This window comes from Gossypium arboreum, chromosome 9 (assembly GCF_025698485.1).
Source record: "Gossypium arboreum isolate Shixiya-1 chromosome 9, ASM2569848v2, whole genome shotgun sequence".
Taxonomy (NCBI): Eukaryota; Viridiplantae; Streptophyta; class Magnoliopsida; order Malvales; family Malvaceae; genus Gossypium; species Gossypium arboreum.
The window spans coordinates 85,411,901-85,431,983 of record NC_069078.1 but is presented as its reverse complement, the minus strand read 5'-3'; the positions used below and the strand labels follow the sequence as shown (position 1 = coordinate 85,431,983).

General features: G+C 30.5%; 1 protein-coding gene across 1 annotated transcript; it reads left to right on the top strand.

The window, feature by feature from the left end:
• The first annotated feature begins 440 nt into the window (after positions 1–440).
• On the top strand, positions 441–7,637 carry LOC108456490 (transcription factor bHLH77-like). The gene is made up of 7 exons (XM_053018655.1): positions 441–1,040; positions 1,119–1,289; positions 1,373–1,438; positions 1,516–1,584; positions 1,674–1,745; positions 1,835–2,052; positions 7,334–7,637. The coding sequence occupies exons 1-7, from the start codon at positions 441–443 to the stop codon at positions 7,635–7,637; spliced, it is 1,500 nt and encodes a 499-aa protein (XP_052874615.1).
• The last annotated feature ends 12,446 nt before the right edge of the window (positions 7,638–20,083 follow it).

Genomic DNA, 20,083 nt, shown 5'->3' with positions numbered 1-20,083 from the left:
TATATAATGAGTATAATTATATTGATAAATACAATACATATTATTACTAAAACATTAATGTTAAAAAAATTTAATTTTATAATAGTATAAATAAATCTCCTCTCTCTCCATGTGTTGAGTGTAAAATTAATTTTACATATTTATCTAATTTTATATTATTTACATTTGCTTATTCCCGTTGTAATATAAATTAAGATGAAAGAGACATTTGTCTATCATTGCTTGTTCTTCAGTTCACTCTACCATCTCATTTCTCTTTTAAATTTCTTTCATTGTTCCCTTTTTCCTTTTGCATTTCTAAGCTCCATCACATTCTTTCCACTCAATTCTACTACAAAGCAAAACCTTTTGCTTTTTCCAGAAAAAAAAAATTCTGGGTTTTGTTTCTTGATAGGAAAGAAACTTTCTTATTTTTTCTACATTCTTCTTTTCGTTTTTTAATGGCTGAGGGACTTCGAACAGGAGAACAAAAGTGGAATTCGTATCCTTTCGGGATTGAAATGCAAAGACATGAACTGAATTCCGCATCAGAAAAAGTGGGGAATTGTTTTTTCAATCCAAATTGGGATAATTCAATGGTTCAAAGTGGTTCCTTTGACTCCTCATTGAGTTCCATGGTGTCGTCTTCTTCAGCAATATCAAATGCTGAAACTGTTCTACCTGGTTATGAACACAATATGGTGATCAGAAAATTGATTGGAAGATTAGGAAACGATTATAACTATAGTAGTTATACTTCATCACAGCCTTTGATCAAATCCAACAATGCTAACACTCCATTGAATATAATCCCAAAGCTCAATCTTCCATTTTCATCTGACCCTGGATTTTCTGAAAGAGCTCCTAGATTTTCCAGCTTCAATGGTGAACTTGGATTTAATAGGAATGAATTTCAAGCTAATATTCCAGATTCCAAGCGAGAATCTTTATTAGTTTCTGAAAATATCCCACGCCAAAACAATGTCAATTCCCGGAAAAGGAAATCAATTCCGAGTGGAAAAGCAGAGGAAACCCCATCAATGGCAGCTGCTGATAGAAAGGTAATGTAAATTCAGTCACTGCAAATTACTGGGAATTGTTTAAAATTTTCAATTTCTTATATAGCCACAAAATTCCAGATTGTTGCTGGTGCAAAAAGAAGCAAGAAAGATAGAGCTGGTAAAGAACACCATGGCAATGGTGAAAAGCATAATAAGGTGAAATCAAAAGCAGCAATGGCACCAATGGAATATGTCCATGTGAGGGCAAGAAGGGGTCAAGCTACTGATGGTCAGAGCCTTGCTGAAAGAGTATGAAATTAAAACCTTAAAACAACAAAATCTAAATTGCCATTTTTGTGTTTCTTTTGCCAATTTTTCGTGTATTTTTCCAGGTTCGAAGAGAGAAAATAAGTGAAAGGATGAAACTTTTACAGGATCTTGTTCCAGGCTGCAACAAGGTAACATATGTGTTCGATATTATGTCCGAATTGGCGTTCAACACAGGTTAATAAATTAAGATCAAAATTTGTTTCAGGTGACTGGTAAAGCACTTATGCTTGATGAAATTATTAACTACGTGCAGTCGTTGCAGTGTCAAGTCGAGGTAAACCGGAAATTCGGACCGTCTCCGATGTTGGTTTTCGGTTTTGGTTTACTTAGTTCTAGCATACTCGACCTATATATGTTCTGCAGTTTCTATCTATGAAGTTGGCTACTTTGAATCCAAGAATGGATATTAACATGGAATCTATTGTATCAATGGATGTAAGTTAATGTTAATCTCCATTGTACATTGTTTACGGTATCTCATCCGAACTTTCGAGTGAAGATCTTGAATCCGTTGTGCGTTGCAGATGTTTCGATGTTGCGGATCTTTGCCGAGTACCATGTTTTCGATCGATTCTTCTGCATCTGTATTCGGTTTTGGATATGAACACCAGCAAGGGGTGCCTATGCACAATGGTGATCTACATAGCATTGTTCAAATGGGATTTGGCCAAAATCAGCCACAAAGCTATCAAGGTATGGTCGGACATAGGTCCGATATGGGTATGCTAGATTTGTTTGGAAGGTTTTCCATGCATTGGGGTGTTTAAAGGATTACATCTCAATTCTCATACCTCGATATGCATCAAATACAGATTGCGATTTCAAAACGAATTGTTTGATGCAATTTTTATTTGATGTAGGGAAAAATTAAGCTCTAATTATCATTAGACGAAACTTCAAAATCTCTTTATATATAGGGAATTATAAAAATGTTAGATTTGGGTATACAATGAGCACAACTGCATTCGATGTTTAAAAGTTTTTTTTTTTTTAAATATTTGAAGATCATATTTACTTAATTATATATTAATATATCCATTTTCTATCATGTTTCTTGACAACCAAACAACACTACAATAAACTCAAGATGATACCCATTCCAATTGCTTTCATTTTCATGTGGAAATTCTAAACTTGATAATATTAGACATGCATGAATTTAACTTGAAAAATAATTAAAATATAATATAAAATATGATACAACATGAAAATAATATGAATATATCAATCGAATGTCTCAGAATTTAGATTATAACAAAATAAAGTACACTAACACAATATGAATCAACAAGACCTCTGACCATGCCCTAACATGCTTAGAAAACTAAAATTAGATTAGAAATTATAGGCGGTGTCTACAAGTGTACAAGTCAAATTGTAATATAGTTTATTATAGCAAAATCCTGAAAGTATACTGAGGATCGTACCTAAAGAAGGTTTGCTTAAACTGAATTGAAATTACAAATTAACACACTAAATAGGTCTAAATATATTCACGCTAAAACCATAGTACGACAGAATAAAATAACAGAAAAATATCTCAATCAAAATCAATTAAAAGCAAGCAGAAGGGTGAATCACTTACGTGTTCATGATTAACTTAAGTTTAGGGTTTTTTTTAACTAATTAGCTAACAATTAACCTAATTAATACCTTTCGGCCTATAATGAGATTAACCGATCGACTTAGTTTACTTATCTTTCAACCTGATAAACTAAACCGAGTTAGAATAAGTTTATTCCAAGCAGACTATCATTTCGGTCTCATCTATTCAAGTGTCTTCCTAGAGTCATCAATTATAAGGTTTATTCCACTTAATCTACTCCAGCTAACTAGCTGTGAGACCCTTAACCCAAGCTAATCAATCCCACTTCAGACTGTCAACCTTCCTAGGGTTTAGTTTCGAGTCATTCTAGATGAAAAATTTCCTATCAATTTATTAAACATTCAACAAGAAGTAAAAATAAAGAGAATAGAGAATAGATGCTCCGAATCCGAAAATCTTGAATTGCACCTGAATTTTGAAATTCTTAATTGATGTGTTGATTATTGACGAAAAAATGATTACAAAACGAAATAGAAAATAAAATAAAATAAATTGATATTGTAATTGAAAGAAACATTTACAACTGAAAAAGAAATTGAAATCTAGACTAAACCATAATTAAGAATAGAAAAATAAAGTTTGAATCATGAACTGAGCTCCCCAATTAAGTTTTGAGAGTAACATTTATAGTGTTTGAGTTAGATAACCATATTAGGTCAATTACAAGCTGCCAAACATGTTAATTATGATTGTGCGGATGAAAAACACTTTTGGTTGTCAAATGGGCCTCGTCGAATCTATGTCGTGACACCCTATAGCTGGTGTTGTGACATTGAAGGTCGTATGTTCCCCCCTTTGGCTCGAAGCTGAATGTCACGATAGTGGCTTGTGGATGTCGCAACATCGATTGCCTTAGCTCATCTTTTGAAGTTGTGCTTGAAATTCTTTTAAGTATTGAGGCTAGCTTTGTTATTGCTACATCAGAGGCAATCCACTGACTTATCGGCGTAAAATATCGTCCCGTATGCTTAATCAATACGTTAGTTCCTCTTTAGGCTCAGATTGGCCTATCCTCTTTAGGCTCGTATTGGCCTAACAGGTCATAAAACAACACTAAAACTTCATTTTGTTAAACTTAAATGCAAAACTAAATAAGTCCAAAAACGAACTAGAAAGGTATAAAATAACTTGAATACAAGTTCATTAAGTGTTGAAAAAAGCTTAAGTTTCCACAGCAAATTGTGGCAAATCAACCCCATGATTAGAATGACTATTGTTTATGATCTTTTGAAGATGAAATATTTAGGTATTGGCCTCTTGGGCACATGTTTTAATGGTAAATTATATATTTAGGCACTTATTAATGGTTTATGTAACGTCCCCCTACCCAAGACCGTTGCCGGAGTCAAGCAGGAGACATTACAAAACTTATCTTAGCACTTAAACAGTTTTCGTAGTAAACTATCCATCTGCATCACGGTCGCTAAAAAAATCATATCTCGAGTTACAAAACTCGAAATCCAATTCCGTAAATTTTCCCTGAAACTAGACTCATATATCTACTTACTAATTTTTTTCTAGAATTTTTGGTCAGGCCAATTAGTACAGTTTATTAGAAAAAGTCTCCCCTATTTCAGGGTTCGGCTACTCTGACCCTTGTGCACTACGAATCAAATTTCTTCCTGTACAGAAATCCAATGACTATTCCATTTGTTTCAATTAAAAATAAACTCAGTAAGGAATCCATACATATAAAGTTTGAGTCCTAATTCTTAATACACAATTTATGGTGAATTTCTAAAGTCAAAATAGGAATCTAGAAATTGCTCTAACCCTGTTTCACCAAAACATAAATATCTCATAAAATACAACTCTTTTACCTATTTTGTTTCTTCCATATAAAAATAGATTCATTAAGCTTCAATTAAATATTTTATTCATCATCTAATTCACTTTATACTATTTTTGGTATATTTTCAAAGTTGGACTACTGTTACTGTCCAAATCTATTTTAGTATAAAATGTTGATAACTAAGTTTATAACATCTTCATTTCTTCTCTCTACAATATTTACCAACACTTCCTCTTATTACTCTTCACCAACATATCAAAACATACCATACTTAAGGTTTTAGTAACATTTACAAAACATACCAAAATATCACTTAACAACTTAGATACTTTCAAAATGACCAAAAAGACATCCTAGGTACAATGCCATTTTCCAAAAAGATAGAAACTTCACCAATTTGAGTTCAGGGATCGGCTTGTATGCTGAGTCCTTATACTTTCGTACCTAGCCTGTGCACTGAAACAAACCGTACGCTGAGAATACTCTCAGTGGTATTTCTATAAACAATAGCTTAATCAACTTTAAAACATGGTAATTCAAACACATTATTGCTATTATTCAATATCAATCAGTACTTTAATAATCTTTACTTTATTTACCCTTATTAATATAACTCGAATACTAACGGATACACGGATCCAACCCACACTCCGGGATAAGCACATAGTGCTTCATCGAACAAATCCGAACTTTAACATTATAGTACACAAAGTACTTCATCGGAACAAATCCGAACTTTAACGATGAGTCGACACATAGTGTCTCATCGACTCAATGTCGGAATATCCCAATACTTCCAATTCCTATGACATGTCAACTATATCTTACTAGCCCGACATTGTTAATAGGGTATTCAAAATCACATTCATTTCAATATGGTAAAAATACTTACCTCATTCACATTTTCATACAATATAAATATCAAATATAGCAATAACGATTAAGCTCGGTTTATAGAAATACAAACCACTATTTATCGAATTTAATCGATATCTTCGTTCACTTTCTCTTTTCCTTCTTTGATGACGTATCCGTGCTACGTTTGCTACTAACAATCATACAATTAAAAATCATCAATATACTAATTCATAAAACACATTTTCACTTTCTATCAAACTTTTACAAAAATTCCAATTTCGTCTTTTTTCCATTACTAATCTTTTTTCTTTAACTTAAGCTTCATATTCTCTTTAATCAACTCATTAACAATTTCTAACTCATAAAATTCATTATAAAACATAAATTTTGAGCTCTATTCAACTTAATCCCTATTTAAACCTAACTTAGAATTCTTTTAATAAATCACTCAATTTTCACTTCTAACTTCAATTTCTATCAATTTAACCCATAAAACCTCAATTTATTCAACTAAATCAATATCTAAAAATTTTCTATTTTTCTTTATTTTAACCTCATACATGTAGAACTTTGAATTAGGCATCCATAAACATAAAAATTATAAGAAAATAAGCTAAAACATCTTACCAATCAAGCTTTAGGGCCTTAATCCTCAAATTTCCCTTTTCTATTTCTTTCTTTCTTTCTTTCTTTCTTTCTCATGTTTGCTCTCTGTAACTCTTTCTATCTTTCTTTCTTTCTTTCTTTTTTTTAACTTACTCATAAATCTATATTCAATATAATAATATTAATAATATAATATTATTCTAATAAAACAACTTAATCTATAAGAAAAACTACTTTAACACATTTAATATCTTTACCAACTATTACACATGTTATATCATACATTCACAGACATGGCACTTAGGGTCTAATTGCTAGATTAGTCCCTTTACTAATCTTTAATCTATAATTAAACTTTTATACCGTATGCGATTTAGTCCTTTAAACTAAATTCAAGCTACTTGACTTAATTAAACACTAAATAACCATTCAACTATAATTCATAAATATTTCTAATAAATATTCATGAATTAATTTCACGGAAACAGTACTCAAGACTCAATTTCTGATACCGTAACTTTCGGTTCATTACAGTTTAATTACCAAATTTCAAAAAGGTTATGATATGGTCACTAGCGTTATCAATTTGTTACATTTTGGTCACTAATCCATTAATTGCCCTTGACATTATAACAGTTAGCTAATATGGCATGTTAAATCATCATTTCAAACAAGAATATTGTAACCATTACTGACTTAAAAGGAAATTTTTGAAAAATTTAATGACCATTTTGTAACTTTTTAAAGTTCAATAACCAAAATGAAAACTTAATAATAGCTTAATAACCTTAGGTATAGTTTATCCTTATATAATTTTTATACATCTAATATGTTAAAAATAAACATATAATAATATTCATTCTTGTTACAACTCAACCCACGCTACTAAATAGGTATAGTTGAAAGTGACTATTAATTAGCCTTACTTCTCGTTTGTCCTCTCAGTACATTTCACCACCTTAACTTGCGCTCTTCTTTTCTATTTCTTTTTCTCTATATAAAGCCAAAAACAATAATCATTTTATCATATTCTCTATATTAAGCAAAATATTTACAGAAACAACGAAACAAAATGGTGAAAAACAACTTGAAAAATTTGGCGTTGTCGTTCTTGGCAATAACACTATTGGTAATTGTATTCACACCGGTTAATGGATACAGGAATATTATGGGAGGTAGAACGCCGGTGGAAGATGTGGAGAACGACAAAGCAATGCAAGCTTTAGGGAGGTTCGCGGTGGAAGAGCACAACAAAAATCAAGAAAATGATGGAGATACATCGGATCAGATAAAGTTTTCTCAAGTGGTAGGGGCCGAGAAACAAATAGTTTCAGGGATCAAATACTTTCTAACGGTTGAAGGGATAGAAAATGGGAAAAGCAGGATGTTTGATTCGATAGTTTTGATTAAACCTTGGTCAAAATCTGAAGACAAACAGTTGATTAGCTTCTCTCCTATTCAATAAGATTATTCAAATTTTCTTATTGAATATATAGAAAAATATATAATGATCTATGTAATAAATGAAGAAATAAGAAATTCTAATTAACTATTTGCTTTTTGATATTCATTTTCCCCAAAGTATATTTGCTCTATATTCATATTTAACATATATTTAAAAACGTTTTTAATTAGTTATTGTAACGACCCAGTTTTTAGTGATATCAAAAATTACGATTTCGGGACCTCGTTTCCATAAACCGAGTACGTAATTATTAAATAAGCATAATTACAAAGTTTTTATATAGGCGAATTAAAATTTGGATGGTAAATTTAGTTGAAATTGTGGTTAATTAGGGATCATGGACTAAATTGTAAAGTTTAATCGCTATAGATTTAAATAGCCATTTTAATGACTCAAAGACTAAATTGTGGTTAATTAGGGCTCAGGTGAATTACAATGACTTGGGGACTTAAATAGAAATTATTCAAAGGATTAAAATGACAAATTAACCATTTTAAAATTGCTAATAGTGGATTGTTATGATGATTTGTGATTAAACTAATTAATTGTAGTTAAAATTATAAGAAAAGATTAATTAAAAGTTAATTAAGATTAACTAAAGCTTAATTAATCATATATAAAGGAAATTAGTGGACCCAATAGGCCATAGCTAAAAAAAAAGAAGAAAAAAAGTCATTGTTATGGTTTCAAGCTTTTCATCTTTAATTTAAGTAAGCCCCTAGTCATTTTTCTTTGATATTTATGGAAATTGAATCATGAGAGATTGATTTAACTAGCCCATGTACTAATTTATGAAATTTTTAAAGTTTTAGAAAGTTAACATTGTTGAGAAGTTGATGAAATTGGTATGAATTTGTGAGATATTAAGCTTAGATTAAGAAAATGACTAAACTGTAAAGCTTAGTTGTTAGTTTCGTACATTAGGGATTAAATTAAAAAAATGCAAAACTATTGTTAAATGATGGTAGGAATAGCAAGTAGAAGGTACCCAATGAAAATATGTGAAATTGGATTTCAATCCAAAGCTTTAGATTGAAAGTTCTGTTTTTTCTGGTTTAGAGACTAAATTCAATAAATTGTAAATATGTTTGATATTGTAATTGATTTCAATTTGAAATGAATTTGATAGTATTGTATATTTGTGATTTTATATAGCTAATGTTGACATGGAATTTGTAACAGCTCAATTTTCAGTGGTGTCGGAAACAATAATTTGGGATCACTAAATCCGACAAGTAAGTTTAAAAATTTAATAAATTAATAATTATGAGTCAAGTGTGAATTTAGAAAAAAATTTGAATTAGTGAATTTTGTAATTTAAAAAGAATTTAATAGGTAAATTGGGTCTAAAACGAGGTATCGAGACTTCAAATTCATAAGCTAAGCCATAAATATTTTTAGAAATATTTATGGAGTGTCATTAAGTTAGTATTAAAGTTTTGTTAAGAAATTTTAATGTTTGGGTAGTCAATTAAATAAAAAGAACTAAATTGAAAAAGGTGCAAAAGTTACTAAAAGGATTAAATAGCTTAATTGTCAAACAAGGAAGGACTTAAAGAGAAAAATAGCCCAAGGGACATATTTTGGGCAGCATGAGCAGAGAAAAATCTGGAAAGTTAAGAAATAAGGACAAAATTGGAATTTTGGAAAAGATTAATAGATAAAAATCTAATTAAAAGAGAAGTCTGGAGATTTTTCTTCAACAATTGACAGCCAAAACGCCATGGGAGAGAGCTCTCAAGCTGGTTATTCATAATTTTGCTACATGTGAGTTTATTTTTTTTCCCATTTCTTATAATTTTTGTATTTTTAGGACTTTTACAATTAGGTCCTACTATCTAATTCATTAGTTTTTTATTTTGTGGGTGAAATTGAAAGTTACCATGGTTGAGTGCTGGAATTTCATGATGAATCATCATATATTTGAAGCTTAAATTTCATTATATTATGATTTTATTAAGTAATTTTTGTAGAAATTTATTTTTAGGACCTAATTGTGAAAAATTTTAGAATTGAGAACTATTTCTGAAATTATAATTTCCAAAGGTAGTGAACTAGTTTAAAGTAATTAGAAAAGGTGTTAATTGAGAAAAATCAGCTCAATTGAGGGGTTAATTGAGTAGGGACTAAATTGTAAAAAATGTAAAATTTGGGATAAATGTGCAATTTCAAAAATTGAGGGGCATAAATTGTAAAGTAAATTAGAATGAAATTAGATGCTGATAAATGAATAATTTTATAATTATAGATCAAGAACCCGAAGTGAATTGTGGAAAGGAAAAATTGTCAGAATAGTTCCTGAATTTCTACGACTTTTGCAAATTAGCCCAGGTAAGTTCATATGGTTGAACTTGCATAGTTATTTGTTAATTTTAAAATGTTATAATGCGTTATTTCATATAATTGTTAGTGAATTGTTAATATTAGGAAATAATGTGGAAAATCGAGTTAGAAGTCAAATTGAGGAAAACGCAGGATTGAGTACGTTCGTGTTGTAACAAGTGATGAATTGAAGGATAAGACCATGGTTGATCCATGGCAAAGTGTGAAACGTAGTTATGGTATTTCAGTAAAGAAAACCATACTGAGTTGTGAAACGTAGGTATGAATGGAACGTAGGTATGACATTTCCCATACCGAGTGATGGAATGTAGGTATGGCATTTCCCATACTGAGTTGTGAAATATAGGTACGGTATTTCAATGAGAAAAACCATACTGAGTTTTGAATTGTGGCATTGAGCAAACGACGTACTCAAATCCGTAAGACGTTCTCTAATTTGACAAGTGTTGGTAAGTGATATTGTAGTGAAGTATTGGAATTTAATTGGACATTAATATTGAGCTCAATTGCATGGACTCATCATTTGAGATTGAATTTTGTAGGAATTAATTGTATAATATTGTTTATTGAATTGTTTGTGAATTTGTGGTAAGATTGTTATTGAGAACATATGAACTTACTAAGCTTTCATAAGCTTACTTGGTATGTTAATTGTTTCTGTAGATTGATGTGAGATTGGTGGTCGGATCAACACATCAATTCACACTATCCAGATTACTCCGATAGGTTTTATTATGCATCTTAAGGTTTATATGGCATGTATAGGTAAAATTGAAAGGAAGTGAAGATGTTATAAACTAGTTAATAATATTTGTACTAAAACAGTTTTTGGACAGCAGCAGTAGTTGAATTTTGAAAATTCACCATAAATGGTGGAAATCCAATTATGGGTTGGATAAAATATGAAATTAAATATTATTGAGTATAGTTTTACATAGAAGAAACGGTGTAAGCAAAAGAATTTCATATTATGATATATTTGAATTTGTGTGAGACAAGGTTAGAGTGATTTCAAGCTCCCCTGTTCTAACTTTAGAAATTCATTAAAAATTGTATAAAAATAATTATGGGTTAGAATTTATATGACTAAATTTTAATGAGTATATTTTCAAGTGAAATAGACGGGAACATTGTAACGCCCCCTTACCCGAGACTGTCGCTGGAGTCGAGCACGAGGCATTACTAAACTTATTTGAGCACTTAAACAAATTCGGACAAGCTGTCCAACTGCGTCATAGTTGCTTAAAAATTCATATCTCGAGTTCCAAAACTCGAAATAAAATTCTGTAAAATTTTCCTTAAACTAGACTCATATATATATCTACTAATTTTTTTCTAGAATTTTTGGTCAGGCCAATTAGTACCGTTTATTAGTTAAAGTCTCCCCTGTTTTAGGGTTCGACTGCTCTGACCTCTGTGTATTACGAATCAGATATCTCCCTGTACAGAGTTTAAATGACTATTTCGTTTGTTTCTAATAAAACTAGACTCAATAAGGAATCTGTACATATAAAGCATGACTTCTAATTATCTTTTTACAATTTATGGTAAATTTCCAAAGTCAGAATAGGGGATCCAGAAATCGCTCTGTCCCTGTTTCACAAAAATTTAAACTTCTCATAAAATAAAACTCATATACCTGTTTTGTTCCATCCATATGAAAATAGACTCATAATTCTTCAATTCTATATTTTATTCATCATCTAATTGTATCTCTACTATTTTTAATGATTTTTCAAACTCACGTCACTGCTGCTGTCTGAATCTATTTTATGGTAAATTTTGCCTATTTCATGGTTTCCATGGATTAGCTAGCAATTTAACATACATAACACCAAATATGATCATGATTAGCCATTCCAATGGCTAATCATTACCAAGCATTTCCATACCACTCATTATCCATATCATAAGACCATATATACAAAATGATAATAATGCTATACATGCCATACTCAAAATATACAAGCCATTATGCCAAGATGGTATACGGATAGTGTGAGTGGGCCTCCGACCGTTCCCGATTTCCGAGCTGGCTTGTTAAAACTACAAGGAATGAAAAGGAGGGAGTAAGCATAAATGCTTAGTAAGTCCATATGAAATTAATAAGCAATTACCAACATGCTTTGAAGATAAAACACCACAATTGTACAATTATACATACTCAGCTTAAACTGTTTTATCGAGATACATTTACTAAATAATTTATTTTTGGAGCTACAAAACTCCAAATTAAGTTCCGTTAATTTTCATTGAAACTATATTCATATACCTTTCTCCCATAAAATTTCCAGAATTTTTGGTTTAGCCATTTAGTACAGTTTATTCATTAAAGTTTCCCCTGTTTCGCTATCCAACAGTTCTGATCTCTCTTCACTAAAAATTATTTATCTCATAATTCGGGACTTGGATGATGTTCCCGTCTATCCCTCTTGAAAATAGACTCGATAAGGATTTTAAATATATAAATTAAAACTCATAATTATTTTTTTAAAATTTCTAATGATTTTATAAAATAAGAACAGGGGATCTCGAAGTCATTCAAACTCTGTCTCACAACAATTTAAATATCTTATAACATAAAATCCAATTGCATGCACCGTTTCCTCTATATGAAACTAGACTCATCAGGCTTTAATCTCATATTTTATTCAGCCCTTAACTCAATTTCCACAATTTATGGTGAATTTCAAAATTTACACTACTGCAGTAACCCAAAACTGCCAAGGCTATATTTATTCATTCACCACTATTATTCACTAAATCCATACAATATCATTTCATCCATCATGGTAAGAACACATAATTATGCTTCATAAGCATAGATCCATAATCTCAATGTCATCAAGTATCAAGAACTTATTCCAAATCGTGTCATTTTCATAGTATTCACCAATTCTTAATCTTTTCGGGCCATTTTACATTTTCGTTCATAATCAAATTAGGGAACGATTACGGAATTGAGTACCTCATTATCACAATGCCATAGTAAAACTATGGTCTTGCACATAGTCACATATCACATACCGAGGCCATAACCCAGTCATGGTCTTACACGGATCACATATCACACTGATGTCATATCCCAAATATGGTCTTATACAGTAGCACATATCACATCGATGCCATATCCCGGATATGGTCTTATACGGAAGCACATATCACATTTGTCCGAAGCCATAGCCCAGCTATGATCTTATACGGAAATCACATTTCACATGCTGTCATGGTCCAACCATGGTCTTTTCCGTCAATTTGTCTTAGCCACTGAATGAAAGTACTCAAGTCCGTTGTTCCATTTAATTTGTACTTTTATTCAAATATCATTTTACAATTATCACAATTTAATGACATTTTATATGCAATAATATACTATATCAGTCATGAAATTTTCATTTCAAAACATTAAATTACACATTGCATTATTAAAAATCATATGAACTTACCTCGATATAAAATATTAGCAATCGAGCCTATTCCTCGTAAACTTTATTTTTCCTTCGATCACGACTTGAATCTCGTTTCTCTTGATCTATAATATAAATTATTTCTACTCATTAGAATTTATTTGATTTCTATTTCACTTCATAATTTATGCTGTTCAAATTTCAAAATTGCACTTTTACCCCAAAATTTACAATTTTTACAATTTAGTCCCTGCTCAATTCACCCATCAATTGAACTAATTTTTTTCTCAATTAACACTTTTATTTTATCATTATAAACTAATTCACAACCTTTGATATTCTGAATTTCAACACCAACATCTAATTCACAACTTTTTCACAATTAGGTCCTAAATACCATTTTCTATCAAAATGACTTAATAAAACAACCTTAATATGAAATTAGAACTTAAATTTCATAATAATTCATCATATACTGCCCTCAATCATCCAGGGTAACTTCCAATTTCACCCACCAAATCAAAAACTAATGAATTAGATGATTGGACCTAATTGCAAAAGTCTTAAAAATACAAAAAAAATATAAGAAAAGGGCAAGAAATAGCCTCATATGCAGTGAAATTGTGCAAAACCAGCTTAAAAGCTCTCTCCCATGGCTGTCTGGCCGAAATTATGAGAAGAATGGCCTAGAAATCTCTTTCAATTTCAATTTATTTGTTTAATTTTATAAAATTTACCATTTTACCCTTAGCTCACCTGATTCCAGATTTTTTTTTCTTGCTTATGCCGCCACATCCATTCCCTTTTGGCTAATTTTCCTTTTAAGTCCTCCCTCATTTAACGCTTGAGCTATTTAATCATTTTATCAAGTTTTGTACCTTTTTCAATTTAGTCATTTTTAATTAATTGACTATCCAAACGTTAAAATTTTCTAACGAAACTTTAATACTAACTTATTTACACTCCATAAATATTTTTAAAAATATTTATGGCTCGAATTATGCATTCGAGGTCTTGATACCTCGTTTTAGACCCAATTTACTTATTAAATTCTTTTCTCTCTCTCTTTTTTTTTAACACAAAATTCACTAATTCAAAATTCTTCTAAATTCACACTTGACTCATAATTATTAATTTATTAAATTTTCAAACATACTTTTCGGATTTAGTGATCTCAAATCACTGTTCCGATATCACTGAAATTTGGGTCGTTACAAACATCATCTAGATTCCGTACTAAGAGATAATTAATTTTTAGTAAAGAAAGGTCGAAGTTGTCAAATAGTAGAACAGGGGTAACTTTGAAGAATAAACTGTACTTATTGGCTAATCCATAAATTCTGAAAATTTTATGGTAGAAAGATATATTATTATAGTTTCAAATTATTTTTATAGATCTTAATTTAGAATTCTGTATCTTAAGATCTAAATAATTTAGTAACTATGACTCGAATGGACAACTTTGATATGAGTATAAATAAATAATGGATTTTATGTGTAATTATTCCATAAACTCTGGTAACATCTTGTAACCCTATTCTAGTAACAAATGTGGGTTAAGGGTGTTACAGAATCATTGAGAGAGAAAGGAAATGTAAAACCCATAACCCACATCCGTCACCAGAACAGGGTTACAAGATGTTACCGAAGTTTACGGAATAATTACACAAAAATTCCATTATTTACTTATATTCACATCAAAGCTGTCCACTCAAGTCATAGTCACTAAATTATTAATATCTTGAGCTACGAGACTCCAAATTAAGATCTACTAATTTTCCTCATTGAAATACCATACCTACATTTTACAACTTGGTACGAGAAATGTCAAACCTACGTTTCTTAACTCAGTATGGATAATACCATACCTCCGTTTCACAACTCAGTATGGTTAATACCATACTTACGTTTCACAACTCAGTATGGATGACACCATACCTACGTTTCACAAATTTTCCATGGATCAACCATGGTCTTATTCGTCAATTCATCACATGTCACGATACGAACGTACTCAATCCTGCGTTTTTTTCTAATTTGAATTTTCACCTTTATTCTTTCATTTTAACATAATTTTCACAATCTCACAACAAATTCATATTTAATAACACATTATATCATTCACTCATTCACAAATAAACATGTAAATTCAACCATATGAACTTACCCGGCTGATTTGTAGAAGATTTCGAAATTTAGGAACTATTCTGCAACTTTTTCCTTTCCTCGTTCTTCTTTGGATTCTTGATATATAATGTAAAATATTTTCACTCATTAGCATTTATTTCCTTTCTATTTCACTTCACAATTTATGCTCTTAAATTTTCAAAATTGCACTTTTACCCCAAAATTTATAGTTTTTATAATTTAGTCCCTACTCAATTCACCCATCAATTGAACTAATTTTTCTCAATTAACACTTTATTTTATAATTATAAACTATTTCACAACCTTTGATATTCTGAATTTCAACACCAACCTATAATTCACAACTTTTTCACAATTAGGTCCTAAATACCATTTTCTATCAAAATCCCTTAATAAAACCACCTTAATATGAAATTAGAACTTAAATTTCATAATAATTAATCATAAAATTCCCTTAATCATCCAGGGTAACTTCCAATTTCACCCATAAAATCAAAAACTAATGAATTCTATAAGTGGACCTAATTGTAAAATTCATAAAAACATAAAAATTATCAAGAAAAAGCAAGAATTAAACTCACATGATGTAAAAATATGAAAAAAAAGCTTTATACAGACCTCCTATGGCGTTTTAGCTGAGAAAATATGAAGAGATCTCTAGATTTTTCAATTTTGTTCTTATTTTATATGTTAAAATTGTAAAATTTCCAAATTTGCCCTTATTTTCCTTATTTTTCTGATGATTTTCTTGCCCTTTCCATCCATCCTATTCACTTTTAGGCTTAATTTCCATTTAAATCCTATTTCTTTTAACACTTAGCTATTTTATCCTTCTAGCAAATTTTGCATTTGTACAATTTAGTCCTTTTTATTTAATTTACTACCCAAACGTTAAAATTTATCAACCAAACTTTAATAATAACTAAATGACACTAAATAAATATTTATAAAAATATTTATGGCTTGGTTTTCAAATTTGAGGTCTCGATACCTTATTTTTTGACCCGTTTGACCTAATAAATTCTTTTAATTCACTAAATTCACCAATTCACAAATTCTTCTAAATTCTTACTTGACTCATAAATATTAAATTACTATCTTGTTAAATCTTAATTTTCGAATTTAGTGATCTCAAATCACTAGTTCTGACACCACTGAAAATTAGGCCGTTACATTGAAACTCGTTAACAAGTAGCTCAAAAATTCAATTTGTATTTCTATGATTTGGGACGTATTCAGTTACTACATATTCATGTTATTTTGCATCATATACTACTGTGGTGAGTTGGTATTGGATTTTTTTAATTGAATTACTATAGTTGAGATTGATTATCGAGACAGGACTAAATTGAATAGATTAAAAATTTTATTATTTAATTGATATATATGATAATTGGTATGAAATTGAGTTGAAACATATTGTATTATAAGATGAATTGATGATTAATTGATATGATAAAGTATGATTTGAATTGTTTATAATGAATTGAAATTTTGGTTACCCTATTAATTGTTTAAACCGAGTCAGATATAGTTGGCATGCCATAGAGCCAGATTATTGATTGAAAACCATTGTTTCCAGGCAACTCGGGGTGGTAGTATGTACATGTTAGCGTTATCGTTGCCGAGCAAATCTGGGTGACAGATCCGTGTATTCATTTTGTGTCTGTGGCTAGTTAATAGGGTTATAAACATATAAATTGATTAAATGATAAATAAAATGAAATTGAAATATGATATGTGACAACGTGCGAAAGAATTGAAAATGAACCCTATGGGCTATTATGTATGAAAGAGCTATTAGGCTAGAAAATGGTTGATAAGTATATATGAAATTGAGTTGAGTATGCAAAAGTTAATGTTGGAAAAATGAACAAGATTCAATACATAAAGATAACAATATGGATTGATTTGGTAGCCTGTAAAATGAATGGTATTGGCAATTTGATATGCATATGTAGTGAGTTAGTATAATTAAATTGATTTTATGTATGTTATATTGTATAGGAAATTGTTGGCATAATGTTTATGTAAATTGGTTATAATGTGACTTAGAATTGAATGTATGCATATGCTTTAATTTTTTAATTGTTTTTGCTTAAATCATGAAAATACCACTGACCATATTTGTTTAGCGTACAATTTGTTTTCTTCATGCGTAGGTATAGTAAATTCCCAATAGTTTGAGAAGTAGACCCAGAATTCAGCAAAGTTAAGTTCTGTTTTGTTTTAAGGATGACATGTAACTAGGTTGAGTCAATTTTGGTATAATACTAAGTTTCTACACACTTTTGAAGTAGAACTTTGATGTGTGAATTTGGGCAATTGAATACAATATGTATATGAATTCAATAGATGGTTTGGATTGTGTTAAATGTTGCAATTGTCAATAGTTTAGGTGAATAGGTATGTATGTTAAAGATTCGTATAAATAACATTAGATAGTTGGCTTATAGGTGATATTACATTAGTACATTGTTGAATAAAGAATTGTATTTCATGAATTGGTGCTTGAAAATTGCAAATGTTCCTTGAATTTATGAGATGGATGTGTAGATTGGTTGATCTAAAATTGCAGGTCAATGTTTATAAAAATTTTGTTGAAATTGTTTGTCATGTTGCAACGTCAAGTGTAACGCCCCCACGCCCAAGACCTTCGTCGGAGTCGAGCACGGGGCATTACTAAACTTATTTGAGCACTTAAACAAATTTGGACAAGCTGTCCAACTGCGTCACAGTTACTTAAAAATTCATATCTCGAGTTCTGAAACTCGAAATCCAATTCTGTAAATTTTCCCTTAAACTAGACTCATATATCTATCTACTAATTTTTTTCTAGAATTTTTGGTCAGGCCAATTAGTACAGTTTATTAGTTAAAGTATCCCCTATTTCAGGGTTCGACTGCTCTGACCTCTGTGTATTACAAATCATATATCTCCCTGTACAGAGTTTCAATAAATATGCCGTTTATATCTCCTGAAACTAGACTCAATAAGGATTCTAAGAATATAAAATACACCACCTAATTATTTTGGTAAAATTTATGGTGAATTTCTAAAATCAGAACAGGGGATCCAGAAATCACTCTGGCCCTGTTTCACAAAAATTCAAATATCTCATAAATTATAATTCATATACCTGTTTTTTTCAATCCATATGAACATAGACTCATTAAGATTAAATTTCATAACTTACTCATCATTTAATTCCATTTCTACCATTTTTAGTGATTTTTCAAATTTACATCACTGTTGTTGTCAGATTCTGTTTTATGGCAAATTTCACTTTACTAAGGATTTTCATGAACTAAATAGCATTTTAAACATACATAACATCAAATATGACTTAGACTGGTCATTCCAATGGCTAATCATTTCCAAACCCTTGTCTTTCCAAACCATAGCCATATCATAAGATCATTTACACAAAGTGAGTATTTTGCCATACATGCCACATTCAAAACACACAAGCCATTTTACCAATTTAGGCCTTCGGGTAGTGTGAACGAGTCTTCGACCTATCCCAATTCTCAAGCCGGCTTGTTAAAACTACAATGAACGAAAAGGAGGGAGTAAGCATAAATGCTTAGTAAGTTCATATGCAAATAACAAGTAACATAACCATACAATTATACCAAACAATCTTAGCATGGTATCACCAAAACATATATCACATTTTTAAACATCATTCATCATCTTACCACCTTATCGTTGTTGTATCTATTTTCAACCCGAGGGTTAAGTACATACCTGTCCAAAGTGTCCATTTCACAATACTTACCAATACGTCACTTGCATCTTAAGTGTTCTTCCATTTCACTAGAAATTTTACCGTTGAACACATCGAATATAACTCGGATACATGGATAATTTGCACATAAGTGCCATATTTGTAGCCAAGCTACCATGTAACCCGCCCATAAGTGAACTCGGACTCAACGCAACGAGCTCGGGCGTTCGCATCCATAAGTGAACTCGGACTCAACTCAACGAGTTTGGATGTTCAACCATCCTAGTGACATGTCACTTGTATCCTAATCTATTCCTAAGGTTCAAACGGGATTTTCCTCGAACACGTCTCCTTGCCATCTTCCGTAAAATACCGAAACCAATACTCGGTAGCACTTTATATTTAACAAATAATACACTTAATTTGCATTTTATTCGAAAATAACCACAAAGCATATATTTCATGATAAAAATCAGCATATCATATATTTAACATCAATAACTTAAAAATAACAATTATGCTACCTTATTTACACATGAACTTACCTCGGTACAAAATTTTTAACAATCGAGCCTATTCCTCGTAAACTTTGTTTTTCCCCCGATCACGACTTGAATCTCGTTTCTCTTGATCTATAATACCAAATTAATCTTATTTAATACATACATTCATTAAAACAGTCCTTAATACGAACTTTGGCAAAATTACCATTTTGCCCTTAAACTTTTGCATAATTACACTTTTGCCCCTAGGCTCGGGAATTAAACTTCATCCCATATTATTATGTTTTATGACATGCTGATCATTTTTCCCTTCTA

Bases quoted from the DNA above. Each gene is read 5' to 3' on its own strand.
- LOC108456490 (XM_053018655.1), top strand. From the start codon at position 441: ATGGCTGAGGGACTTCGAACAGGAGAACAAAAGTGGAATTCGTATCCT. The intron at 1,290-1,372 runs GTATGAAATTAA...GTATTTTTCCAG, and splicing joins GTCAGAGCCTTGCTGAAAGA to GTTCGAAGAGAGAAAATAAG. The intron at 1,746-1,834 runs GTAAGTTAATGT...TGTGCGTTGCAG, and splicing joins AATCTATTGTATCAATGGAT to ATGTTTCGATGTTGCGGATC.